The following is a 27,984-nucleotide window of genomic DNA, read 5'->3' on the forward strand; positions in this document are numbered from 1 at the left end:
GCGGCCGCTCGCTACCTCAGGGCCCTGCCCTCCCCACAGCGCGGGGAGAAATGCCGGACCTTCGCCGTGGAAGGGCAGGGGGAGCGGGTCGGCTCCCCTCAAAGGGCGGCCAGGGCGCCGGTCGGGGGCGGGGGGAGCAGGGCAAACGCTCCTCCCGGGGGACGGAGTGAGGGGAGGAGGGGGTGTGTGGGGGGGTCGGCGGCCCGGGCAGGGGCTCTCCTCCCCCGGGGAGGCGGCCCCGGCCCCGGCCCCGGCCCCGCTCGCTCACCAGAAGAGCAGGTTGGCGCAGACGAAGCCGCCCAGGCTGCGGAGGGGCCGCTCCCAGCTCAGCGCCGCCGCGATGCAGCAGCCCACCGTCAGCCCCGTCTCCCCCAGCAGCGCCGCCGCCGCCGCCCCGGCCCCGCCCGACACCTCCGCCGGCTCCGCATCCCCCGACGCGCCCCGCTCTTCGAGGGCCTCCGGGCTCTGCCGCCCGCCGCCACGCTCCCCGCCCGCCTCCTCCGCCTCCGGGTCCGGGCCGCGGGGTTGGAGGGGCGCCGCGCTCGCCATGGCTCGGTGGCGGCCGCCGGGCTGCCGCGGGGCCGGGCCGCGCCGGGCTGGGCTGGGCTGGGCTGGGCCGGGCTGGGCCGGGCCGGGCCGAGCGGGAGGCGGGGCAGGGGCGCGGCCCGGGACGGGCAGCGACAGGGGCGGGGCCCAGGAGCGCAGCCGTTCCCCACCGGCGCCGGTGACGTCACCGCGCACCAGCCACGGCGGGGGGGGGGGGACGGGACGCGGGACGCGGGACCCGCCCTCCGGGCAGGTGTCACGAGGGGTTGCGCGTGCGCCTGGCAGGTGCCGGCGGGGCGGCGCCTCGTGGGCGGGAAAAGGGAGCGGGGGGGGGAGGGGGGTGTTGTGTGGTGGCGGTTGGGCGTGCGCGCGTGCCGGCGGCCGTTACCGGCTGCCTCCGCCTCTCCCCAGCCCCCTTCATCTCCTCCTCCTCCTCCTCCATATCCCACAGCCGAGCGAAATGCTAAAAAAAAAATTAAAAAAAAAAAAAGGACGTAAACGGTTGTGGTCACGCTGCTGGGAATCCCTCCTGAGACCCTTAGGGAGGCTGCGGGAGTTCGGTGGCTTCCACCTGCATCGTGAGTATCCCAGAAACGCACCTCAAAACCTCTACCGTGCTGTCCTGTCGTCTGCTAAATAATATCTAAATAATCAACTAAGTACCTGGCCAGGCTCACGGTGGAAGCTTGACGCTGCCTTTGAGGTGGCGGCGTGATTATTGGGGAGCTGAATTCTGGAGAGCGTGCCTGGGGAGTAAACGTCACTCGAGCATCTGTTGCTGAACAGGGACGGCCAAAAATTGGAATCACAGAACAGGTCTCGCGGCGTAAACTGCATAAAATTAAGTCATTTTTATTGCAATAGCAAAGTGACAAAAATAGAGGAAGAATTTTGGATTGGGAGTTAACATCTGTTTCCAGCTTAATTGAGTACCCCCTGTTAGCTTGCCTTTTTTTTACGGGAAAAGGTCAACATGCCTTTTTTTTTTCTCTGAGGTAAAAGCAGACAAAATAAGATCACAAAATTAATTAAGCTGCAGCATTGACTGTGGGTTGCAAATCTAACGTGTGTTTTGACCAGATGACCTTGGGAGAGAGTTAACATTACTTCTCTGATTCCGCATACTCTGTGTAGTATATGAATTGTACCTGAGAGGAAACATACAGAACGTTATTCTCCATAAGCAAATTAAAATTCTTCTACAGGATGTTTTAGTTTCACGCTAATTTGTTATACTACTGTGTTCTTACCTGTAAGAACCTGGAGCCAGGCAGACCTGCCTGAATAATAAGCCCAGCTAAAAAGTGATTAAGTGTTGTCTGTGAAGGTCTGAGAGAGCAAAAGGAAAGAGAAAGGCTCCCCTAGTAACCCCAAACACACAGGTGGAAGAGAAGGGCTCTGGGAATTATTTGCAGCAAGGCAACACTTTGTTGTTTTGGTTCAGTTTTGGGCTGATGGATAAAACTTTGCCCTAAAAAGATTTGGTCAAAACAGGGTGTCCTCCCCATGCTGGAAAACAGGCAGCTGCTTACAATTACTGAGCACTGCTCCTGGTGTGGCTTGAGCATCGGACATCTCTCTACGGTGCATGCAGTGCATGCCTGCAGATGCTGATTCCCTGGTTTGGGGAGTGGGAGCAGAGGGAATCTTACCAGTCCTGGGAGTAAAAATAGGGTCTTCTCGCAAGGAAAAAGGCAGGGAGAGGAGCACAAATGGGGGCGTTTCTCCCATGCTTACCCTTTTGTTTTTTCAGGTCATTGTAGGATGCTGTAGGAAGCTGCTGTTACAGTGAACACTGTCCGTAACTTGCCAAAACCATCCCCAGCTTAGCCAGCAGCAGATTGCTTTCCCTTGCTAGCATTCAGTTATTTCAGTAATGTGGGCTGCCCTATCCAGCATCTAAGTCTAGCTTACTCCAAACAGTTACTAGGTAAACCTGGAAAGAAGTCAGGTGTTCCTTATGCACTTTTAAAGTGACCATGGGATAGATAGCCCCAGAAAGCACACTGGAGTTAGAATGTTTAAATTTGATTTAACCCACAGTAGGATAACAGCAGTATGATCCTATGGCCCTAAGGCTAAAAACTGTGGCAGGTTTTAGGCGATACTCCCTTACCAATATTCCACTTTTTTTTTTAATGTTTGAGGATGATTCTATGCTTCCCCCCCACCGCCCTGCCAATTTATACTCTATGCTGTACTCTCTTCAGTCACAGGAGTTCAAGAATGCTCCCTCTTCTCAGAAGATGGATGGAATCTGAGAGGGGAGGATGAGGTGGGGTGAAAAGTTCTTCCAGAATAGGTTTTGTAATTTAGCTAATGGGAAAAAAATGCTTCAAGTATTGATGGAAGCCAGCTCTCCTTTTTTCCCTGTTGATAGTTATTGGGCTGGGTTTATATGAATGAGCTTACAGAAAACACTCTGGTATAAACATCAGTGTGAGAGAAGGGGTGGATAATTCATTCCCAGCCATTGAAGGTTTAGGTGTCCTCTTCAGAAAAATAGTAGTAAATATGTTGTCTGGCTTTGATCTTTTTGCATTTTGATGTTTTGCCTGCCAGGGTTTAAAAGGTTTGCATGCAGTTTGTGAGTTTGTGCTGAGCAAAACTAGGACTACCACCCTGTCCACAGTTGCATGTATGAGCTGTAATGCACAGAACTACGTTAGGGGCTGTGGTTCTGGTGTCAGGGACTACAATGTAAACGATGGATGAAAACTGAGGAGAAAGCTTTCGAAGTGGTTCTGTCAAATGAGCTTACAGTTATCAAAGCATTCTAATGCTTCTGAAATAAGTTTGAGTATTCTGATGTCAGCATAGAGTAACTTTGTTGAATTCAGTTGAGGATTCCAGCTCAAAATGGTATGATTTTTCTTCTTTTTTTAAAAAAACAAAACAAAAAAACACTTGTTTTCCATCTGCTTCATTTCATGACAGGATCACAGAATAAGTTAGTTTGGAAGGAATGTCTGGAAGACATTTCTCCCCACATACGCACTCACTCAAAGAACCTTGGTAGTTGGCTATGATATGTTACTCTCTGTCATGCCCAGATTAGTTGTGGATGTCTGTGAGGACTGGAGATTCTACAGCATGCTCTGGGCAACCTGTTCCAATGTTTGACCACCTTCATTGTGAAGAATATTCTCTGATTATCTATTAAAAATTTCTTGTTCTGCATGTTTTGCCCATTTCCTCTAATTTGTTTGGTCTGCACCTGGTAGGGGAGGACTCTGGCCCCATCTGCTCTATAACCACACATTAGGTACTTAGCAAGGTGATCCCCATTAACCTTCCATCCTCCAGAGCAGGCGAACCCAGCTCTCTCAGCCTCTCCTACATAATGTGCTGTATGCCACTGACCTTCCAGGGGCCCTCTGGACTCCTTCCAGTATGTTGGCATGTGTCTTGTATTGGGTTTCCCAAAATTGGACAAAGTATTCGATATGTGGTCTCACAAATGGCGGAAGGAGGGAAGAATCACTTCCCTTGTCCTAGTAATGACCCACAGTTTGTGCATGATTATTGACTCTGTATCCAGTCATCCCCATGGCACTTCCTAACTTGTCTCTGCTTTGAGGCTGAAGAACTGCCTCTTAGTCATACTTCATATTGTAGCAGTTCTGTGACTTTGATCATCCTTGTTCCCCCTCCGTGAACCTTTTCCAGTTCAAAGATAACCTTCTTGTGCAGCTCTAGTCACGTCATCTCTGTGTTCAAAGTGGGAGCAGGTCCTGGATTTAAATAGTTTCATAGCAATGCTCTGTGGTTTGCTTTATGCCTTTTGTAATAATTTCTGATGTCTGCTTTCCTTTTTTTCTTTTTTCTTTTTAACTGGTGCAAGACATTGGGCTGGTATTTTCCTGGAACTATTAAAACTTCACAATTTTGTCCCTTAGTGATAATGATCAGTTCAGAGCTGCTTGTACAGCTGAATCTGGGATTGGGCTCCCTGCCCCTGCCACCTGCCTCACTTTATCTACTTGGAATTTATTCTACAATTTTATTGGACAACTATTCAGTTTCCTAAACTCATGCAGTTCTTTAGCCTGCCCTTGTCCTCGCTTTCCTGAATAAATTGATGTCATCACTAAACTTTGAGTTTGCTGTTCATCACTTTTCCTGTTCACTATTGAGTGGGTGGAAGAACATAGAGCCCCTGCAGAACTTCAGTGATGATCTTCTTCCTTTGTTGAGAATGGACCCACTTGCTCTTATTGTCTGCTCCCTATCTTCTAGCCAATTATTTCTCCACATCAGGACTTCCCTTCTCATGTGGCTCCACAGCTTCCTTAAAAGCCTTAGGTGATGAATTTTGCCAGTAGCCTTTTGGAAATCCAGGTAAACCAGATTGCCCTCATTCCCATGTCTGTCAAAGAACTTCAGCAAATTTCTAGCGCCGAGCTTTATTTCACAGAACCTATGCTGCTTCTCCCCAGTAGATCATATTTTTCCAGGTGTCCACTGATTGTATTCTTTATTATAATATTTAGTAATGAACGTTAAAAGCCTTTAGCTGCCTAGATCCCTCAAACTGTTTAAAGACTGGTGTCATATGTGACATACATACCATGCACCTTTCATTAGTCCTGTTTCTGCCTGAAGCTTCATGCATGCTTTTGTGGACTTTCTCACAGGTCTCTTCACTAAACTCTGATATTTTTTATAGTTACTGTTTAAGTGTAGAATAACTTTCCAATTAATAATTGGCAAACAGTTTTCTCCTTTGATGTGCACACTCTTGGCCTTACAGTATCCAAAAGGTCTTGTCTCTGTTGTGAAGCATTGTTGAAGCTACGTCCCAAATTGTCAATTCTTTCATTTAACTGTAATATATCATAATCTTAAACTATGGAGTGGGAATGTGTTAAGTGTTGTCCTGTGTTATGCAAAATGCAGTTAGGACCATGACACATCTTTTTCAGTATTTTACGTACAAGTTTGCGTATCAGTTAAAATGGCAGGCAGCAACAGTCCTATTCTACTCTCATCACCTGCCACGTGCTTTGAGAACACAGCATTCAGTTTAATATTCTAGGTTTTGGACTTCAGTGCTGCCATATGGGTTGCTGCAGCTAACTAACTAACTAATTGTAGTTAAAGGAAATGCAGGGAAATTCAGTGGCATAATTGCCAGTTAGTCTGAGGGAACATCAATCGCCTTCCAGGGACACTTTATTTTAGAGGCTGCCCTCTGCTGTTTCTCTCAGCCGTTGGTCTTGCTTCTTGCTTTTTTTAGCTTCTTGCCTTTTTTTTTTTAAGCTTCTTGAAGTAAATGCGGGATAGCAGAACGAACATGGTTTTAAGTTTTGTGTGTCAAATCCAGCCAAGTATATCTTGTCCCAGATCACGTTTTACAAGACAAACTTTAGTCACTAAGGCCTTGTTTGGTCTGTGTTGTTTTTTCTTATTGTTTCCTTATTTTTAGTTATGTGTTCATAAATTTGTGTTTTCCTTCATTTATCTAAAAAGGAAGGACAATTTATGGGAGAACTTCATTTTAAAAAAAACCTAATACCTTGTCATCAGCAGAGTGATGCTCTTTAGAGTGCTTGCACCGCCTCTGCTGGCTTTTTAAAGTTACACTAGTCTGGAAAATAGAGCACTGGCTGAGAGTGACGAGACCTGCATTCTGCTTCAGGGCTCCTGCTGTCCTGCTGCATGAGAGGAGGAAGATTGCTTCTATCTTCCCAATACACTTAATAGTCCTTGTGTCTTCCTGACCTGCTCTTTGTCTTCTCTGTTTGTTTGAAGTCTTTACAGATGGGGTGACCTCATACGTGTTTGTGCAGTGCCAAGCCTAAGCAGGGTGCAATTTCAAACAGATTTCCCAGGTACTTTCCCAATATAAATAATGAAAAAACATGAGAACTCTTAATTTACAAATCAAAACTGTGGTTGATTTATAAAACAAATCTTGAGAGGTCTGTGCTTGCAAAAGCTTGTAAGTGACCTTAAAATGAAATACTTAGTTGCCTGAGGTTATGAGACTGCTTAGCATATACATAATTATGCTGGATTGTGGTAGACAGTATTAGTTGGTTGGCCAAAATTAAAGCTTAGTGCTTTTAACACCAGGTGTGTAAAGATGTGTATTTAGGGGAAAAAATAAATTAATTTTGCTTAGCATGCTATGCTCATTAAAGCTTCCCAATTCAGACTTTTCAAAATGCTCTTATGTTACACTGAAATGTTTATCTCTTGGGCAGCTGGAATTCATGGGACCTAATTGGCCTTGTAAGCTAAAACTATGTGGTGGGTTGACCCTGGCTGGACACCAGGTGCTCTTAACTAAAGCTGCTCTATCACTCTCCTCCTCAGCTGGACAGGGGAGAGAAAATAGAATGAAAGGCTTGTGGGTCAAGATAAGGACAGGGAGAGATCACTCAACCAATTACTGTTATGGGCAAAACAGACTTCACTCAGGGAAATTAACTTAATTTATTGCCAATCAAACCGGAGTAGGGTAATGAGAAATAAAACCAAACCTTAAAACACCTTCCCCCCCACCCCTCCCTTCTTCCTGGGCACAGCTTCACTCCTGATTTCTCTACCTAACCCCTCCCCCCCCAACAGCGCAGGGGGATGGGGAATGAGGGTTAGGGTCAGTTCATCACATGTTGTCTCTGCTGCTTCATGCTCTTCAGAGGCAGGACTCAACACACTCTTCCCCTGCTCCAGTGTGGGGTCCCTCCCATGGGAGACAATCCTCCATTAACTGCTCCAGTGTGGGTCCCTCCCCCAGGCTGCAGTCCTTCAGGCACAGCCTGCTCCAGTGTGGGTCCCCCGTAGGGTCACAAGTCCTGCCAGAAAACCTGCTCCAGCGTGGGCTCCTCTCTCCACGGGGCCGCAGGTCCTGCCAGGAGCTTGCTCCAGCGTGGGCTTCCCACGGGGTCACAGCCTCCTTCGGCCATCCCCCTGCTCCAATGTGGGGTCCTCCCTGGGCTGCAGGTGGAGATCTGCTCCACCGTGGACCTCCCTGGGCTGCAGGGGGACAGCCTGCCTCACCGTGGTCTTCCCCACAGGCTGCAGGGGAATCTCTGCCCCGGTGCCTGGAGCATCTCCTCCCCCTCCTTCTGCACTGACCTGGGGGTCTGCAGGGCTCTTTCTCTCTCATATTCTCACTCCTCTCTCTGGCTGCAGTTGCACAGGGTTGTTTTTTTTTTTCTCCCTTCTTAAATATATTATCCCAGAGGCACTACCACTGTTGCTGATGGGCTTGGCCTTGGCCAGTGGCAGGTCCGTCTTGGAGCTGGCTGGCATTGGCTCTGTTGGACATGGGGGAGGTTTCTAGCAGCTTCTCACAGAAGCCACCCCTGTAGCCCCCCCACTACCAAAACCTTGCCACGCAAACCCAATACAAACTACCAGGTGGTACAAAATGAAAAATTTAACAAGAGTGACAAAATTTTGTAAATATTGATGCTGCTTCTTAGCCAGATATGTTAGTATTTGGTTTGGTTTTTTCCTCACTGCTAGGTTATGCTGCTGCTTAATACCTGTGAAGTCAAAGCTTTAAGAGTAGAACCCAACAATGAAGTAATATATGGAAGAATCGTGTTTCAGTTTTAGTTTTTCTGTAATAGAGATCATGATCAGGATGCTCTGGTACCCCTGCATCAGATATTCCTTTTTGTGTGGTTAACGTGTGTAAGAACAATAGTAAATGTTCCATTCTCAAATGCAGTATTGTTCTTTTCCGAATCCAGGTTTTATAGAATCGAGCTAGTGTAACAATATACATTACTATGTTTTGAGTTGTTGGCATGGCATTAGATGGATAATAAAGACAGATCAACTTTAAATCAGAAAGGACAATATCTCTGATCTAACTGCTTAGGACCTGAGAGAAAAGAATTTGCAGAAGAAAATGTGTATTGACAGGCTCAACAGTTGTGGTCAAGGCCAGTTAAGAAACTGCCTAAACCAAGTGTTTTTAGCCCAGAAATAGTATTGTACAGCAATGTCATAAAATATTTCTACAACAATTTATAGGTGTTCAACACCAAACTATGTTGCTCTTCTTGTCTGTTTAATCATGCCATAATCGATAAGAATAATTGATTTTCATGGATCCAGTTTTGGACCTTATTACTGTAATCTCTTAGATAGCATTGTCTGTTTGAATATATGTGGCAGAGAGTCAATAATGACTTTATAGGTTTAGCTCCACTCTTCAGTCAACTCTGCCTGAGAGCAGGCCAGCAATGTTTTTGAATATAGCAATTGTTTAGAATTTATGAAACAGGTAAGCTTATGTGGGAGTTGTCATTGGCAAGGAAGAATCGAAATTGCTGGGAATCAGCAAATTTGTACACCAGTCTTATGGCCTTATTTGTAGGGATAGTGATCTAAGCAAAACCACTTGTATTGTGGTAAAACTATACAATGCCTTAAATATTGTGGAAAGTAATTAGATGCATTTGATTATTACATTGACTTTATGAACTTACTTTTTAGACGCAGGCTATGTGGGTGATCTGTCACGAGCTGACATTTGACCCTGTGCTCTGTTTAAAAACTGTAGTTCATAACATCAAGACTCTCAAAGTGGGAAGAAGTGTGGGACATGAAAAATTGGGAGCGGTTGAGAATGGAGAGTATGTTTGCTGTGTAAGTAGCCAGAACTGCACCCCCAGCTGCTGCCAGGGAGAGGGCTACCAGTTGTGGTCTGCACAGCTAAGGCTGTAGGAGGGCAGTGGATGTATTGGTGTGCTCTGGCAAACAGGTGATTGCAGTTGAGGGTAAAAGGTAGAAATTCTTGGTGGCAATCTGTGGAGAGGACAGCTGGGTGTAATGTTGGGTTTAGTGAACTGACAAGCTCCTAGTGAGGAGGGGGCTAAGGTAATGCCTACCTAGAGAAAACTGGATTGTGGCACTGTACCTAGAAGACTGATGGTGGTAGCATGGGTGGGGAAATACTTTCTCAGAAGGGGACATGTAAGAAAAAAGTTAGGGAAATGTCTTTCAGAATGCAAAAAAGATACATTCCCCTTTATATGGATTTTCTGAGAGCACATGCAAGATCCTTCCTTATAATTGAGAAAACAGATGTTGAAGATGAGATTTCATCAGCATCTACTGTTTTTTAATTCTGACACAGTCAAATGAGAGGATGTTTGTGATCTTATTGTTGGTCAGTTGGTAAATATCTGGAGTGTGATTCAGGTCTGCCAAGGAGATATGTGGGGGTGACTAGCAGCAAAAGAAAAATAAACTCTTATGTGAAAAAAAGGAAGTAATCTAAAAAGTTTGAAAATTGCTGGTTTAAGATACAGAATGTAGGAATTCTTGCAAAAATAAGATGGGTAGGAAGGTGGTAAAAGGGGGAATTTTTTTCTCTTTCTTTTTAAGGGACCTTACTAATACAAATCACTAAAGTTAATAATTGTGTTACCAGGGATGTGGTAGAGATCCTTTTAAATGTTTTAATTAGTGACACGATTGTAAGAACAGTGTTTTGGTGTGTATGAAGAAAACTAGGTAGGGTAATCATATAGGAAGAACTGGATGCTCTTATGGATAGGAGTAAGAGAAATGACATGTAACTACATACAATGAAAAATCATATGCTTAGGAACTGATTTCAAGAACTAGTTGAAATCTTGTCAGTTGATTAAATTTGGCCCTTTGTCCCCTCCTTTCATCTTTATCAGTCTAGAATTCCCATGCAGAATTAAAGGGATATCACTATGAACAGGACTAGTCAGATTACAATATACAGGTAAAGTACTTTTGATACAAGTTTTAGACTGCTGTTATAAGGCAACAGTAAGGTGTTCAGAACACTGTACCATTCCCATCTCCTTTGTTTTTAAAGAATGCAAAGTGTAATGGATTCTGAAAGATGCTATGAGGCTGATTAGGGAGAAGGGAGAACTTGCTTTTGAGAAGTTTATTTAAAAGAAAGTTTTCGCTTGAGTAGCTTGCAAAATGAAGGCTGGAAGATGGTGCAACTACTAGTTATAAAATGTATTGGGAGGGAGGAGTGGGTAAGAATTATACATAGAGGCAAAATGATTAAAATCAAAAGATTGTGCTGGAACAGGAACAAATAATCTAGCCATGAATCAACTCTAGACAAGAAATTTTGGAAAAATGTTTACAGAGAAGTTCAGGAACAGCCTTCTGAACAGGGTAATGTGGGCAAGCAGTGTGTTTGTGTCCCCTGTCTCCCCCTTTCCCCCCCAAATGTATCAGTAAAAAGGAGTGACTGTTCAGTTGGAAACTTGCAACTTTGGCCTTAGAAGTTTTCACTGTTCTGTTGGTGTTCCCTTTCTCCAGCCCCCCGATGGTTAATGTATTTTTCACTTTTTGATTGCCCAAAGCTAGAGATGGATGGGGGTGTTGGCATGGCTGAGAAGCAGCCCGAGTAGCTGTTGCTTGTCCTAACCACGCGTCTGGTGGACAGCAAGAATGACGAGAGGACTCCTTTCTCCTTCTCCTACCCCAACCTGTTGTCTTGTGGTCGTTGCAGACCAGGTACAATCATGCTGCGGATGGAACCGCTCTCCGTGTAGCTCACTTCTCTGGATCGCTGCTGCCCTCTTCTGCTCGCTGCCTGTGACTGTTTGTTGGAGCAGGTGTAGTTTTGATGTGTTGCACCAAAGGCTTTGTGTCTGTTGTGATGTGTTGTGGAAGATATTCTCCGTGGATTCCTTCAAGATTAAACTTTATTAGATGTTTGCCTGTGATGCGAGTTTAACTGGCATTACTAACTCAGCAGTTTGAAAGAAATGGGGGTAGGTTGATTGAAAGTCCCATGAAGCAATTTCAGCTGCCCTGTGCTCTCACCCACCTTGCAGCCCTGTGTGTGTGTGAAAGTACAGTTGTGCCACAGCACAGCTGGTAGCTGTATTCCTGTATCTGATGGAGTGAAATGCAGTGGGTTTCTAGGGCTGGGCATCATGCAGAATTAGTTATGTTCAAGACAGTGCTGTCATATTTGGTTGGTACCCTTCTGTATTTACTTCACAGAGCTGTAAATGATCTGGAGTGCCTGTGGCGTGGGAAATAGTCTGTCAGCATTAAGAAGTTGCCACTGTTCTGCCCAAGTTGCTGTGAAACAGACCTATGCCAGCATGACTTGCAATCCTGTAGCATGTCTGCATTAGGTGTTTGTACTGGTGCAAACCTGTGTGTACTTGTTACAGCTGTATGCCTCGGTAATGTGGAGCTTGAAACCTAGGTTTCTGATGTAACACTTATTGGTGAAGCAATTTCCTCTGCATAACTTGTGTAATTAAGTTTATTAAGAATTCTGGCACCCAGACAAATTATTATAAGGCACGGGGAAAGTGCTAGACTGAAGCCTGAGGACATACGTGGAACTGAGGCATGGCAAGCTTTAAGGCGTGCCAAGATGATGATATACAATAGCATTTCCATTGCAGCTGCCACTCTATTCCTAGGCTGGACTATTTCTGCCCAGACTGGGCTCTTGCAGCGTATCTGGCCGGTGGGGTCCCGGGGCTTTTCTTGCTGTGGCTGCATTTGACAAGGCGCAGTCAGAGGGCACAGGGACCTGGCCTGTGCTCCCAGAGGGTTTTTGACTGGGTCATTGCAGCAGTGTGGTGATCAGGGCTGGTCCCAAGGGCAGGGACGGGCAGTGGGAGATGGGCAGTGGAGCTGGAGCTGCTGCTCTTCACTCCCTCAGAAAATACGTGATTGTTTCAAATCCTGAAAACATGTACAGTAGAATTCCCCTTCTCTCTAGAGGGACTGGACAAGGCATGGTGTGTCTCCTAGGACCCTTTAACTTCTAATACTCAGTTCCTTGTGACTTCTGATGCACTCAACCTACAGTGTGTAGGAGAGAATTTCTGGCTCTAGTGAGAAATTTCATGTATTCTTGGAATAAGCTTTTACTGAAGCAAAATAATTTGCAAGAAAAGATCATTTCCTCCATCAATTTTTAAATATTTTATAGTTTAAGGAACACTGTTCTCACTTCCAAACCCAGGTATCTCTCTTAGGCAGTATTTATTTTGATAAACTATGCATTCTTTCTTGTGAGTATTGACAATTATGAAATCTTTTATTTGTCTCAACAACAGTAACTGAAGTAAGATTTGCATGGCAGGGTGGCAGAATTGGCATGAATGAAGAGAAGCTCTTGGAGGTAGTGACAGGTACTTCTGTGTATTGACTAAGAGCAAACATCCCTCCTAATGGTTGACAGCATCCAGAAGTCAGTCAGGAGGTAGAGTGAATTGGGACTGGAGAAGTGGCATCAGTTTCTCGAGACTGTGACCCTGAATAAGATTGGCACCTTGTTGTATATTCCTCTTTTTTTGACCAACTGATGATGATGATGTGTCAGGGACTTCGCTGAGCATGTTTACAAACAGCACATAAACAAAACTGAACCTTCTTGCTGTGCTGGCTGAGATGTATAAATTGTGTCATTCTAAGGATGTCTTCCTAAGAGAAGCTAAATTCTTTCTAAACAACTTGCACATAGAAAAAATCAGAAATGTTAGTCTCAGATACTCTGTATGTGTGCAGCTATGCATACTGAAGTTATAGTTCTCACTTTTCTTGTCTTCCTTAAATTAAGCTCACCTTTGCTGGGAGGGTGGGGACATGAAATTAGTAGTGTTATTTAGCAGGCTTTTAGGGACTGAGGGGCAGTGTCACAGATGGAGTGACTAGAAGTATTTGCCAGTTGGAGGAGGATTTCTTGTAGCAAGCCTTGTAGTCTGTAAAAGCTATGTATGCTTACGAGGGCAGTGCATGCTGTGCTACCATGCTGTGGCTGGCTAGTAAAAACAAGACATCAGGGCTACACCAATAGCAAAAAGTTTTACTTGCACATTCCTTGTGGAGTGGAATTGCCCAGCAGTCCTTCCCCTCTATCCTGTTGGTGTAACTGACACATATGACATGATCAAGGAAACCTGCCCCATCACAACACAAAGTGCACACGCCTTTCCAAGCAAAAGCCTATATATATAGCCTATGCTGTGTTCCTGGCTTGCCTCCTGAGAAGACAGACAAAATTAGGGCTTTGTTGCAAGTTTAACTCAGCATGAAGTAGAAACAGAGCACATCATATATATTTTCTTTATTGCTGGACTTTTTTTTTTTTTTCCAGTAAGTAGGCATGATTCCTTAAAGGCTGAGGTTTTTAATAACAGTAAGGTATTTCAGGTTTCTTTTTTTGCTGTGGACAAAAAGATACCCTTGATCAAAGTTTTGCCTTATATTACAGTATTTCTGTACAAAAATAAAAGTCCAAAATCAGCCTACTATTAGCTGATATTCCCCAATTTATTTACAGGGTACTGTCAAGAACCTTCATCAGGTAACCTGGTAAAATAGAGAACTCTGTATTAAAGCAGTTGCATTGTAAAACTTTGCGTTCTCTAGTCAACTCTGAAGGGCTCTGACCTTTGGCAGTCAGTCCAGGTTGAAGAGTCCAGCCAGAATTATAAAAAATGTCTTTAAGAGAAAAATTTAGTATTAAAAACTTAAGCTGACATTATGGAGTATTCAACTGATAATTTCCATATTAGGGTAGTCTATAAATATTCTCAGCTACATCTCTCTTTATAATACAGCAGATACAGAATGCAGACTTCTGCTACTTATATGGTAATACATATTTGAAATAGTAAAATCAATGTATGAAAATTTTGCAATTTACTTGTTAATAAAACTGCTTATAAAGTAACCATACAACTGTAACAACTATAACTCTGAACTATTAAAATGTACAGAAAGACTGTTTACACCATTGCACATACTTATTCCCTTTGCTTCAAAAGACTTGTGAAATACAGAATAAAATTAGTCAAATTTTACTGACAGCTCAAATACACATGCACAATGTGCACATCCATGGAAGCAAGGGGAAACAAAATGTTGGCGTCCATCAGGAAGGCTGCCAGCAGCTCTCCAAAAAAATATACCTTGCTCTTCTTCCCTCCCCCTTCCCCCATGTATACAGGCCAGTAGATTAGTGCAGAATGGATGAATATAACTTTGTTTTCAGTGTTCTGAAAGGACAGAAAAAATCCTCTTGACTTCTATCAGCAATTTTAGGCCAATGCAAGCTGGGCTTAATATTGTAAGGCACTTATTACTGCTTGTAGTGCAGTGTATCAAGTCTTAAGGCATTTAGTTACATCAACTGAAGATAATAATGCTTTGGAAAGTTTTGAAGGAGCCAGCAGCTCTAGTATGTGACTACTTCAGCTGATTCTCCCCTCCCCACCCTGTGGTCTTTCTAAAACAATGTTTGAAGGTATTTTCCGTGGAAACTCTGGTTCTTGGTGAGCTTGTCAACAGATGTGATCAGTGTCATCAGGTCGTTCTGAGGCCAAGCAGGGTATGTTCTATTTAGAGCACAGTAGAACTGGTTTTGTTTTCACCTGGAGCTGCCCTGACTTCCATGACTACTCACTGATCTAGAGGTGCTGTAGCGTTTTTTCACAATCATACTGATGTAAGCTTTCATCAGCTTTGCAATGTCAACCACCTGCCAAAAGAGTATAAAGAGCAAAGTTCTTAGTAAGGTAACAGTAGGTGAATGGATTAATGTCTTTAGATGCTAACATAAAACTGTCGAGCTTTCAACAAAACCCTTTTGTGGTTAAACAGATAAAAATACTCAGCACTTCTATCCATCTCATTATGTCTCCCCTTTAGCTTTACCAGAGATCTTGAATAAATCTGTAACATTTGCAGCAATTGATTAAATTACTAAGCAGCCTGGCTATCAGGACAGGAAGACCACAATAACAAAATTGTTTCTTGCTCTTACCTCACTAGTTTCAAAAAGCAGTTCTCTCTCATCCACCACAATCTTATAGGTGTTGGCAAGTGGTGCACCAAATGACAAGATATGTTCATACTGAAACACCTCCAGAGGCCTGCCTTCCCCACGCTTGTAGACAGAAACCGCATCAGCGCTGACTCCAAGCCACAGCTCTTGTGGGAATCCCCCTTCTTTACACTAGAGAAAAAAATGTAAATTAACAGCAAAGGGAACAGGGAGAGCCAGACACCACTTGATGTTCTCGTCTGTAACTGTTTTTTAACAGGCGCATATTGCTTGTCCCTCTTTGAACATAGCCTTTTACGCTTCTCAAACTTGTTTGCAACCCATCAGGCTAGCATTCTGTCCCTCTGTATTCTATGGCTAACTAGTGGATTTAAATAGCTATAAGTGCTTGCTCATGGGAGTATGCTTTTACTATCTTAATGTTTTATTACATCAGCTGTCTGAGCACTGTGATACAGTATTCATGGTTTCACTACTCTGTAATGACATCATCATCTATACAGTATGAACTATAGTTTGAGTGTTCAGGAGGTCTTACCTCTACGTCAAAGAGTGTTGAGCCATAGCCAGGCCATTCCTTAATCAAAGCCATATACTTTGCCATAGCCTGCTCCTGGTTCATCCTCTGGAGTTTTTTCCACTTGTCAATAATACTGGTCCTGGAAGCTGAGATTTCCTCTTTGACCCACATGTCTAACATCTGATCCTCCTCAACCTTCTGTTTGCTGACAGAGCCACTGCGAAAACTCCTCCGCAATGTTCCTTCAAGAAAGCTGGCTCGTTTCTTCTCAGCCTTCTCTGCTGCAGTAAATGTTTTGGTAGACTGTGTAATCCGAGACTTCAGCTTTTGCAAGGGATAGACTTCCTCCATTTCTGGTAAGGTGGTATGCAGGGTGTAATCTCCCTGAAGGTACTGAAGTCGCAAAGCTGCAAGGACCTGGAGGGTTTCTTCGGGAGCAGGATAATGTCCTCTAATCACTGCTTCATGAGCCTATCGAGGGGAAAAAAGGTAGCTTTTTATGTGCAAACCAGTCTTTGAAAGGACTGAGAGAGAAATGGGAAGGAGATTTGCTGCCAGGCAAACCCTGGATCTGAAATAAATGATCCATTAAACAAATCAAATGTGGTAAATCTCTTAGCAAATTTGTTAAACCGGGTAAGGCAGGGTTTACCAGAAAAATTGCAAGGCAATTGAGGAACTTGCTAAATGGGAATTATTGTTACTAGTACAGCTCTTGGTGAACTCACACATATAAGAGCAACTGAAGTACTAAAAAGGAAGACAAAATGTAAAGGGGAAAAAATCAGGATCTGAACATCTGATTGGGAGGAAGCCATCTATGTTCAAGGGCATTAGGAAGAAAGGGACATGTAGTTTTTCTTACTGCTATCAATAATCTGGATGTGAAAACTGAAGTTTCCAGGCAAACAAGCAAAGCCCTACAACAGCTTTGTAATAAACCTCTCTGAGGGAAAAGAGTAAATCTTCAATGGATCTCAGATAAAAGTTAGTAAAACGTTTATATGTTACAGTGGTCTGTAGCATCAGGGATGAGATTCTGAACCAAGAATACTCTTTCAAATCCTGTCTCTTTGCACACCCATTCAAACCTTTGGAAATGTGCAGCAGGTAGGATTTTTTGTTTTGTTTTTTTCAGATGACACTAGTACAGGAAACAAACGTGCCTGATGTCTGGAGATGCAGGAATTGCAAGCAGTGTAGCAAACACACAGAGATAATTCACATCTAAGTAAGAGCTAGTTCATTTAGATGTAACGCTTAGAGGATGGAGACAAAATGTGCCTTCAAACATGCAAGATGGTTTACCTGAGATTGGACACATGCAGAAGAAAGAGCTGTCTTGTGGAAGGACAATATTTTAATGAGAAACAAGAACTAAAAGATTTTCTTCAGTGCCTTGTGAATTAAAGGACTTAGACTTTAAAATAATGGAGGTTACAGAACTAAAACTGATGACAAAAGGGAACTTTCTTAATTGGCTGAAAAAAGTCAGTGGCAGACAATTAGAAAAAAAGAACAGAACTGATGTTAGAATGTAAGTCACCTCTTTAAGGTATTGCTGTAGTATTAATCATAGGGATTGAATGTGCCATGCTTTATAACTGAAATACTATTGGTCTTGGCAAGACATAAAATATTTGGCTAAACACCAGTCAGCACAGAATGCTGCATGAAAACAATCTGCTTCAGTGAATGTGCTCGTTTTAGCTTTTCATATGGAAAACTATCTAAATCTGCCTCTTAAACCAATAATGTAACATAAAATATCTGATGCAGAGCTCTCATGGATTTTCTTCTTACCCAAAGCAGAGGCGTTAACTGGCTGACTCTATATGTAAAAACAGACAGGCAGAATGCAACGTTTCTAAGCCCAACCAAGGTACTCTATTGCCTGCATCCTTCAGCTGACAATAAGCAGTTCTGGATAAAGGTACAGTAGTAGGCTCTGGAAGGAGACTTTTGGTAGACTCATGATGTAATATGGTGCCTTAAAAACTAAACTGTGAACAATGAAGAAATACTTTACTACAGCAAAAATGTTTCTGATCCTGTGGAAGGGGAAAGGCTTCATACATATGAAAAGTGAAATATGTCAGTTCTTGATCACATCAGGCTTGCTTACCAACAGAACATCAGTGTCTTGGCATTGCAAAGAGCCTTACGTAGAAATCTTTATCTGTCTCTAGTGCCCACTTGAAGAAGCTGTCCACTGGACAAATTTTTAGCCATTTGCAATATAGTAGAAAAGGAGAGGGTCAATCAACAATAATAAATGCCATCAGTGAGAGTTTCTGAGCAACTACAGGAGTTCATATAATAGAAATCCAACTGCTGACACATTTAATTTTCATTAAATATCAATTTCACTTATGTTTTGCAACATGAGCTCAGCACATTCATTAAGTGGATTTCTGCTCATCATAGCTGTCTCACTGTTACTGCTGAGACTGGACTGATTTGTTTTACTATGGTGCTATTGCTTGATCAGTTCTGTACAGCTGCCAACATGGGTCTCTAATAATTAATTTGCTTGCCAATTACACCTTTTTCATTTTATTTCTGGCACTTAAGAAAGTGGTTTCATGAGAGCAAAATTAAAAGCAAGTATTATCCTTTTCTTTTTTATCCAGCTTAGACCCAGTTATCCAATTTTTTACCACTACATGTAAAGCAATTCACAAGTAATGCAGAAGTAAGAAAAGTCCTAACACTAGGTAAATCATATGTGCTTCACTGATGTCAGGATAAGCCTATTTTGACCACTGAACTGCTTTCTTTGCATTTGATGCTTGAGTAGTAGTGCATTTAGTTGAACAGAAGCATCATCAAAACTCTCTCTGGGCTGCCTAGAGCTCTTGCTTTTTTCCTCCTCTTAAAAGTGCCTCAAAACAGAACCTTTGTCCTTTACCTGCTCAAACATAAAGGCAAATTCCACGCTATCTTTTGGGACGTTTTGTGTGTCCAGGAAGCAGTAGAGCTTGAAGTAGAACTTCCAGTGCATCTCCCCAGCTTCAGCAGTGGCAGCAAGCCTGCATGGTGAGAGAGAGATAGATCAGAGCTGTGAAATCAAACTCCTTTCTAAATTGAGACCTGAAGAATCTAAGCAAGGCAGCAGCTGAATTTTGCTTTGTTATACCTGCTATCAATCTGGTGGCGTTGACAGGAGCTAACAGTTTTCAGCAGTATACCTGACTGATGTCATTTGGACAGGGTGTGGGCGTGTCTATTTAGAGCCTACAGCAAAATCAAGGACTTATAAATGTTGACTCAGTTCTCAGTCAACTGTTCCTAACCCAAATTGTCTTAATAAGCTTTTATCTGCAGCTCAGTCAGGTGTTGATAAAAGTAACATTATTAAGTCCTGTTATAAAATGTAATTGCACAACACTTCAGACATTCCTTGTTTCCTCCCGTTATTATGTGGATAAAGGAGGCTGATTGCCATGCATATAGCATAAAGATGACAAACAGGTATTTAGGTTTGTATTACATTTTCTTACTACAGTGCTATGGGTGGTTTCAGTTTTACTGGTAAGAAGAATGTTGTGAGCTGTACTGTGGTGACTTCCCTGTGAAGTTAGGCAACAGGTAGTCAGAATAGCAATGACTGCCTGGAGTTCAGTTCTCCCAGTACCAGGGCAGCCACAATGCTAGTAATGGAAAAATTTGTAGTAGTGGAAAAGAAAATGTGGAAATAGTGATGAGAAATATTACTCTACTGGTGTCAGGACAGTGGAAAACCAAATACAAGTGAATAGGTGGCTCATTAATCCCTTTAAGAAAAAAAAAAAACAACCTTTTGTTCCAGAAATGGCCATGTGTGTAATTCAGCTGCGTCATCACAAACAAGCAAGAGAAAGAAAATTCAGCATTATTGACACTGGAAATTTATTTAATTGCTCCTTATTAAAGTGGCGAGAGAGAAGGAGAGGCACACTCACTTTTCAAACTTTGCCAAGACATCAGCCACAATGGTTCTGCTTTCAATTGCTTTATCAGTAGTTCCATTGTATTCAAACAAAGCAAACATATTTCTGCTATCCTCCATGGCCAAGCCACGAATTAACTTTTCAACCACCTAATGAAAAACAGCACATGCAAAAAACAGCACCACAAAGTAAGAAAAATAATTAGAAGAAAATTTAGAGCTAGGTTTTACATTAGGCAAAAAATGTTGCTAACATGTTCTCATCAGCTGTACTAATTGTTGTCAAATTCCACTTTAATTTTTGTACTAAATAATACTGATTCTTTCAGAATATGTATCTGCTATCACCTGGTCAGGTATAACCCCTGTATTTCACCAACTCAGCAAGAGTCTCCTAGTTTTAGGAAGCAACTGGGCTCTCATTCACACCAGTATCTACTGAAGTTATTCCAATAACTGAATACTGAATTGCTTAGTCTTTCTTGTAGTTTTTCCTGTAAGAGGGAACTATAGTTGGGTAATCCTCTGCAGAATAAAGACAGTTTTTACAGCAGGGATTTCTTCAGAAAATGCTGGGGGGTTGGAGGGACAGCTCTGTAAGCCTTCCCTCCCCTGAAAGGAGGCACAGGTAGGGAAACCCCAGTGCTTCCAAAGTTTAACACTACTACTGCCTGGAACTGGCACATAAAGGGACACACTGATTTTGTGCCAAAGCCGTTCTGTCACCACTTCTCACCTCTCCAGCTGTAGTGTGCGAGTTGATTGTAATCTTACAGGAGCCCCCACCATGGCAATAAACCGTGGATGTCATTTCCTGCCTGCTGATCAGAGCTTCTATTTCATCCCGCGATGGCACAAACTCTCTGCATTTCGTTTTCTTCAGAGATTCATAAGTAAAAAGTGCATATTTCTCCATTTCAGTTCCTGGAAACTGGTCACGAACCCTGTGAGACATATATTACTACTTTAAGCTGCCAGTTTGTGAAATAGAAAGTTTACTTATTTGAGAATGTTTGTTTTTTCCTGAAAGTACTTCTGTATCCAGGATGCTATTTAATTGACAAGCTCAAAGTGTCAAGGGAAGTGTTCTAACTTGTGATTTACTGTGAGATAACTTAGATACTTTCATCATTTTGTTCTACAAACTGAATGGAAAGAAAAAACTGAGCTACCTTTATAGCATTAACTACAGGAATCTTGTAATGACTCAGATTTTACAGCAAGAGAAGTATGGAAATATTCTGATAATCAACTCCCCTTTTTGTCAGTAACAGTTGTTGGATGAAGGCTAAACTGCACTAAGGTACTACAGAAAAAAGCAATAAAGCATATTTGACTGCTCAGTTTTGTGGTAGTGTCACTTAAGATACTTGATTGCTACTGCTGATTTTCTTAAAAGATTCTCTCTAGACCTTAGTGTTCAGCAGTTAGTATTATGAGTATTCACTACTAACTTTAATGAACTCAACTCTTAATTATTGAAAACTGTTGAATTTGGGTAGCTTTCGGTACAGAGTCTTTCTATAATATAACCAGTGATAAAATACCAGCTTCTTAGAGCTACTAAGGTTTAATTTACGTGAAAAAGTACAGTGATTCATGATGTACAAGGCATAAAAAGATTACTGCAGGATTACAGTCATGCTGTAAGATGACTTATGCATCTACAATGCTGAAACCACCTACAAATGTTGTATCAGCTGCAATTTTTTTTAACAAGGAGGCCAGTTTATGAGCTGAGTTAAAGTGAGAAAGTGAATCAATGTTGGATTTTTTCATTTTAACAGTTATATAAAGTGATTTGATTTTTTTCACTAATCTTACTTTGCTTGAAAGGTCTATCTTCAATACAAGCATTTTCTAAAAATTTATAAAATAATTAGATTTAGCAAAGTGATTGACAAAATCTATGTTCTAGTACAAATACAGACAAGACCTTTAAATTACTGAGAACAGTTTGTTGTTTGTGGACTAACTTTCCTAATGACACACTCCGCATTCTTCTGCTGCATCACAGCAAGAGAAACTCCACGTTCTGGTTAATGCTGAACTGTCAACAATGATTTATTTTTTTTTAATGGTCACTAATATCTTAAAATTAGATTTGCAAACAGACATTTTTACCTCAAATACATCTTCAAATATGATAATGTTCTTTTATGTGCATGATGCATATCTCATAAAACTAAGGTAAGCAGGATGAAGAATTTTTAACAGGCTGATTTAGACAGTTGAGAATGGGGCTGGGGGGTACGGGCTGCAAGTCATTTAAGTGACTTTATACAATTACACAAACACCCCCTTTTGTCAACATTAACAAATTGTACATTCAATTTCGTGGGATTTTGCTTGATTCTTCAAATGAGAATAATTCCACCTAGATCAACTCATACAAGCTTTTCCTACAACATTCTCTTTTCAGATTCATTGTTTGGCATAACCAGTCCACTAGGTGAATGCATTTTCGTCTCACTTCAAGATATCTAAACAGTGTTACAAGTTGTGGTGAAGAAAAGCGTGAGTGAAAAAACTTCTTTTCTCGCTTTAGTAGTTCAAAGCTTCTCACCTTTTGAGATGAAACTTGAGATACTTGAGGATGCTGCGACTTGGCAGAAATGTGCAACTCATGCAGGTGAGTATTTGCCAACTGTACAGGTTCCCCACGCTCCCAGGGTTAGGCACTTTATTGGTCTGTTTGATGAGCTGACAGTAGAGCTCATCTCGAAGAGGTCGTAAATCATGTCCTGTTTGGAGGATACCTTGGATTATAGGGATGGGATCAGACATAGACTCCAGCTGCTGTAAAGAATTAAATATCTTGATGGCTTCATCCTGCAGAGTTGTATAGCCTTTGTCTTTCAGCACTACAAAAGAAAAATAGGGAGAAAGGTGCTTAGACTGAGATATAAAAGAGAAAGCACTCAGGCTTAACATAAGAATTGCTTAATGCTATTCTGTGACCCTTACTATGCAGGATATTAGAATGGATCTTTTCCATTTCAAATCTGTGATGCGAACTCATTTTATGAGCTATTTTGCTATTGAGGTTTGTTCTGAATTTAGTGAAATCCCATTCTGTCATTTTCTGACAACATAACTTAAAAAGTGTATCTTGCTTGATCAGAGTTTTTTTTGATGGAGAATCTTCCTTCCAGAGCATCCACACTGCTGAAGTGTCTTATCACTTTTTCACTGTCACAAGAAAGTGAGAATCTAATCAGACCGTAAGTGAAGTAAAGCACGACTGCGTTACGGAAAGTGACAAAGATAAATGGCATCATTTTTGTCTACAGCAGTAGCATTTCAATTAAACCTGAAGAATACTACTAAACTAAATCATTGCTGTGACACTGCAACTTGCTTTTTGAGTGCTGGAAAAGGTGGCGATTCTTTTTGTACTGCAGGTTATTCAGCATGGGCTAACAACTTTTACAATCTACTTAAAAGAACCATGCAGTTCTTGGGTTCAAGAGATGGAAGAGATTGCTCTGATGTCTGAATCAGTTAGCCCTACTCACCGTCAAAGCACAAACCAGTAGAGGCATATGTTATGAGTATGAAGTTTCTAACCTGACATTATACTGTTACAGAAAACAACTAGAACTCAACTGCAAGTCAAGGCAATAACTAAGCATCAGTCCATCTGTGGAGCTACATTTAGTATAGGAAGACTTTGGCAGGACTTCTACCTCAGAGGGAGCTAGCCCTTCCTATCCCTGGGGAATAGAGAGCAACCATGCTGCTCTCCTGCATGGGACAACCAGCTTAAGTGCTGGGAAGATCAGAACTGTGCCCTGCCACAGTACAGGAGGAGGGGGAAGAGAAGGGAGAGGTTTCTCCTAGGATTTTCCTTGTTGTTCGAGCAGAAGGGTATCACCTGAGTTACCGGGAAGTCTTGCCTAAAATACCTTAGCTTTTAACCAAATGTGACCTCCCGCCCTCCCCCCAAGGATGAAACTTCTGATCTGAATCATATCTTGTTTAATACGCAGTTGCAAATTGAAATAAGTGAATCCATTTAAGGACACCAAATGCACAACCATCAATGGCTCTGAACCATTCATTCAAAACAGACTTTGTTAGTGATTGAGCCCAGGATATTAAAAAACATGATTACATCTATTTCAGGAGTAAATGAACCATTACTTTTTAAAACCATGTCTACTCAAATGTTGTTTCCCATAAATAATGCTTCCCACCACAACTGATGAAACTTACACTTGTTAATTGGAAGCTGCTGCAGCTCCCCACATAGGGTGAGAAGCAACAATGATTTGAGAAGGAGGATACAATTCAAGGAGAGTGAATGAATTGGGTTTAGTTGCTTATTTCAGTGCCAGGCTTTTCAGATTCAGTCATCTTGGCTGTGTTACTGAGGGTAACAATCTTATATTACAGCAGCAACAGCAACCTTCCCTTCTGCAAGACCCATGGAGGGGCACCACAAGCCCATGCCTTTATGCTAGACAAACTGCTATGCTCCATCTCCTGGAAGAGAACAGGGAAACTTGTCTATTTGTATTATAAAAATGTATTTTGCCTACTGTTACTTCACTATAGCCCATTGACTAAAAAATCCCATCCTCTGGTTTAGTCTTTCATAAGGAAAAGTGTTTCTATGACTGAAAAACTTACAGTTTAGATTGATGTCCCCATATGGCAGTGGCAGTAATGGCGAGTGCAGCGGATGATGAGTGTAACGGAGAATAGGGTTTCTTTTATAAATCTGTTCAACCACATCCGCATTCAGGCAGTTTTCCTGTTGGGGTAAGAAAAAGAGCAGGATTTGGGGTCCAGCATTAACGATAATGCAATGCTTTGAGCCCTTAGGTTGGCTGTGAAAAAATTAGTCATCGATGTTACCAACACTATTTGGTGCTAAATCCATTTGTGGGTACTGTGGCTGCCATGGCACTCTGCAGGCTATGAATGCTCAGCACCTGCTAACCCCAGGCCTTGCATAAGCTTACTTTACCTGTGCAGTAAAAGACAAATCACAGCAGAGCTGCAGGAGGCAAAAATGAAGTTTCATAAAATTTTTTTTAAGTGTGTTTTCCTTTTACAATCATTTTTACTCCAGTATTTCATAACTGGAATTAACACATCTGTATTCCAGTTTTATTTAAAAATATTTCTCCAGCATAACTAATTGACCTTTTCAGTTAGAATTTACAGGAGCTGTCATTAACAAAATAGTCTAGAAAAACTGCTGCTGTAAATGTGATGCACTCACTCTGATGTCTAAATACTGTTCTTTCTTAGGCTGAGTTTGACACATGTGTGACCACTGTCTTCTATCAATCCTGAACTTCCATGTACATCTACTGCTCTGAAGAATAGTGTTCATAGTCTTGGAATTTAGGACTTGATACTTCTTTTCTATGAGAGAAGAGGTGGCAGTCTCCAAGGGAAAAGGTTTGTAGCCGTTCTCCCCTCTTGCCTATTTTTCTGGTCTCTTTTGAGAATCATTATCCTCTCTCCTGAAAGCACATTAGCAGAAATCTCCAGAAGGACATTCTCTGGCTATGCATGCAATATCTCCAACAGGACCATAAAGCACTAAGCGTTAATTGAGTATGTTTCTCATCACGCAGAGGCATGAAATGCTTAGCCCATACTATCATAGCACAAGAAAAGAACCATAATGAAAAAAAAAAATAAAATCACAAGAGCTCTCTAGTCCACATCCTGGTGTGCTGCTCACTGTGGACATAGACAAACAGGTCTGCTAACTCATGAACCTGCACGCTGTGCTCCACTGCTAGGCATAACAAGATCTGTCAAATTACAAAAACCAGTAAAACTTGTTATTGTTTTCATGGAAAGAAGTTATCCCTCTTGCCCTCCAAGTTGCACTTCATACCTTGCTCTTCTACTGTTTAGACAGAAATTCCTTTATCAGGTCAGTGAATACATTCAGGTTCCACAATTTCAGTCCATGTCACTGTGTGATTAAAACTTAATTTTCTGCTTTATTACCCATTATGGCAAAGCCAACATAAAAAAGATTTAAGCAACCATTCTTTCCCACCCTACGCCCTCTTGTTTGTGCCTACCTTAATATCCTGAATAAGTTGCTGAGTTGGAGTATCAATTGGCGCCTTTGTGTCAATCACATTCTGGACGGCGCTTGACCAGCGGGTCGCCTCATTAAGCAATTTTGTATAGAGACGATAACAATGTTTACGTCCGTATACGGTTACATTCCAATAACCTAGCACAACAGGGAGAATTATTAATAATAGAAGCTGCATCTGTAAAAATACCCCAGCTTCTATCTGAAAACAGCTGTAGTCCCATCAGACCCGCAGTGCTGCATTCTGGATCATGCTGGCATTTTTTCAGGAACTAAGTTGTACGAGTAATTAAGTATCATAATGTAGATACTATGATATTAAAGGAGATTCTCCTTTAAACAGGCCTAGGAGTAATCTCCGAGTACAACTACCATCATGCAGCCTTCCATTTTATCCAATAACCTTAGGGAAAGTGACCACAAGACAACACTAAGGAATACTGTTAGCTCCTTGTGGGCCCTACTTCTCCAGTCCTGTCTGTAACAGGAAAATCTGAGAGAGTCTTGCTTTGTATGTGAGAGTCTTTCATCATCTGTGGCACACGTACAAACATACAAAGCATGAACTACCTCTTCTGTAAAAAAGTCATTAATTTCACACTGATGAAGTGGCAACTATGATAGGAAGCACATTTCAGTTCAAAATCTCTCTCTGCATCATTGTATAGGCTTTTTACAAAGCAGATTCAATTAAAGAAAATCTATTTCATCTTTCACTAGTGAAAGCCTCTTTGAAGTGTCAGTGACCCCAATGAGATTGTATAGGACTGTCAACAGTCGCTTCTCATTTGCAAACAGCCAGTTCCGAGTTGAAAACCAGTTTTGAAAATGCACAGGGGAGCTGACTCAGGTGTAGTATGTAGGTCAGCACAAACTGGACTCTTAATCTAGATCTCCCTATACTTGCTCCACCAATGTTAGTCCTCATAGTTCCTCAGCACATAAAATAATGTATGAGGAGAGTGCTACCCATATGTCTTTCCCCAGGTCTTTGATGTGTATGTGTTCACACTAACTTAGCAGCAGCGTCAATCTATGGTAACTTGAATGTTGGTGAGAACAGATTTTACTCCTGCGTACATTACTACCTCTGTTTTTCGGCCAGTAATTCCCTGTAAAATGCCTCAGTGACTTAGGAACCTGATTTGTTCAAACCGCAACCATAATAATCCATTTAAAATATTCTTATGCACTGTTTGTTGCATTTCTAGGTAGTAGGACAGAAGGCAACTGAAAGCCTATTTGAACAAGAGCAAACAGTTACCTGTCTCTTTGAAGATTTTTTCATCAGGTGGGACCACTGAGCAGAGGCTGTTCAGGACCAGCGTACCCAATTTCAAAGCATTTTTCTCTGAACTCTTGTAGTAGTCCAAAGAATTGTGCGTCAAAACAAACCAACGCTTCTTCAGTTTTAATGAAGACATCTTTGGGTTGTTCTTTACTTCCTTGTGTAGCCATCCTGTTAAAGACACAATTTGAATTGCACTTTTTTTTTTTAAACAGAGTTGGACAAAATTAGGCTGCTAAAAGTTAGTTGCATACTTTCAACAACAAAAATATGATGTGAATTGTTTAGCCCACATATTAAACAACTTTGAGTAAAATTTTTAAGCAATGAAATGATGAAGATGTAATAAAATTAATATGAAAACTTTTCAACTTTGGCGTTTACCTAGAAAAATTCTTTTGTCAACTTACAAAAATGCTTTTGTCGTCGTCACAGTGTTTTGTTACACAGCACAGCAGGAGTATAACTTCAGCTGTATTAATTTGTGAGTAAACTCCACCGTAGAAAGATGAGGCTCTAACACTACCATGCTGACATATTGCCCAGACTGTACTGCGGGAACAATCTCTTCGAAGCTTAATGGATGTTATTTACTTTGTTGCTGTCCTACTCCGTTCTTACCTCTCACAATGAATTCTTGTCCCTCCACTCTAGTGTCCCCCTTTGACCTCTGGAGAAGCGTTATCCAGTGATGCATCTCTTCAGGAGTGTCAGCATTACAGTGAAGAACACGATTAGCAGTGATGATCACAAATGAATTGGGCCTATGAAAAGAAATGAAGGCTTTACAATCAACATATGTACTGTTTACCTCACTCACCATAACCATAACACT

At 41.9% G+C, this 27,984-nt stretch overlaps 2 protein-coding genes and 1 long non-coding RNA gene across 4 annotated transcripts in view; 1 reads left to right on the top strand and 2 right to left on the bottom strand.

Annotated features, from left to right (window-relative positions):
* Positions 1 to 592, bottom strand: part of RETREG1 (reticulophagy regulator 1) — a 70,036-nt gene extending 69,444 nt beyond the window's left edge. The window contains exon 1 of the mRNA XM_069808891.1: positions 269 to 592. Within this exon, the coding sequence (XP_069664992.1) occupies positions 269 to 549 (281 nt within the window). The 5' untranslated portion in view covers positions 550 to 592. The remainder of the gene's footprint in view (positions 1 to 268) is intronic.
* Positions 593 to 872: 280 nt separating this feature from the next.
* On the top strand, positions 873 to 27,944 carry LOC138690291 (uncharacterized). Of its 2 annotated transcripts, none has more exons than XR_011329104.1 (4): positions 873 to 1,124; positions 22,208 to 22,417; positions 25,048 to 25,200; positions 27,073 to 27,944. It is a non-coding gene; the product is annotated as an uncharacterized lncRNA (long non-coding RNA). The 2 variants fall into 2 exon arrangements; XR_011329105.1 differs by having other exon boundaries at positions 27,804 to 27,944.
* Positions 13,598 to 27,984, bottom strand: part of MYO10 (myosin X) — a 166,652-nt gene continuing 152,265 nt past the window's right edge. Inside the window, exons 31-41 of the mRNA XM_069808895.1 lie at positions 27,771 to 27,913; positions 27,126 to 27,320; positions 25,842 to 25,999; positions 24,421 to 24,544; positions 22,352 to 22,649; positions 20,522 to 20,729; positions 19,799 to 19,935; positions 18,766 to 18,886; positions 15,873 to 16,325; positions 15,314 to 15,505; positions 13,598 to 15,028 (exon numbers count right to left, since the gene is read on the bottom strand). Coding sequence (XP_069664996.1) covers positions 14,918 to 15,028; positions 15,314 to 15,505; positions 15,873 to 16,325; positions 18,766 to 18,886; positions 19,799 to 19,935; positions 20,522 to 20,729; positions 22,352 to 22,649; positions 24,421 to 24,544; positions 25,842 to 25,999; positions 27,126 to 27,320; positions 27,771 to 27,913 — 2,140 coding nt within the window. The 3' untranslated portion in view covers positions 13,598 to 14,917. The remainder of the gene's footprint in view (positions 15,029 to 15,313; positions 15,506 to 15,872; positions 16,326 to 18,765; positions 18,887 to 19,798; positions 19,936 to 20,521; positions 20,730 to 22,351; positions 22,650 to 24,420; positions 24,545 to 25,841; positions 26,000 to 27,125; positions 27,321 to 27,770; positions 27,914 to 27,984) is intronic.

The sequence above is a fragment of the Haliaeetus albicilla genome, chromosome 21 (assembly GCF_947461875.1).
Source record: "Haliaeetus albicilla chromosome 21, bHalAlb1.1, whole genome shotgun sequence".
In the NCBI taxonomy this organism is placed as follows: domain Eukaryota; kingdom Metazoa; phylum Chordata; class Aves; order Accipitriformes; family Accipitridae; genus Haliaeetus; species Haliaeetus albicilla.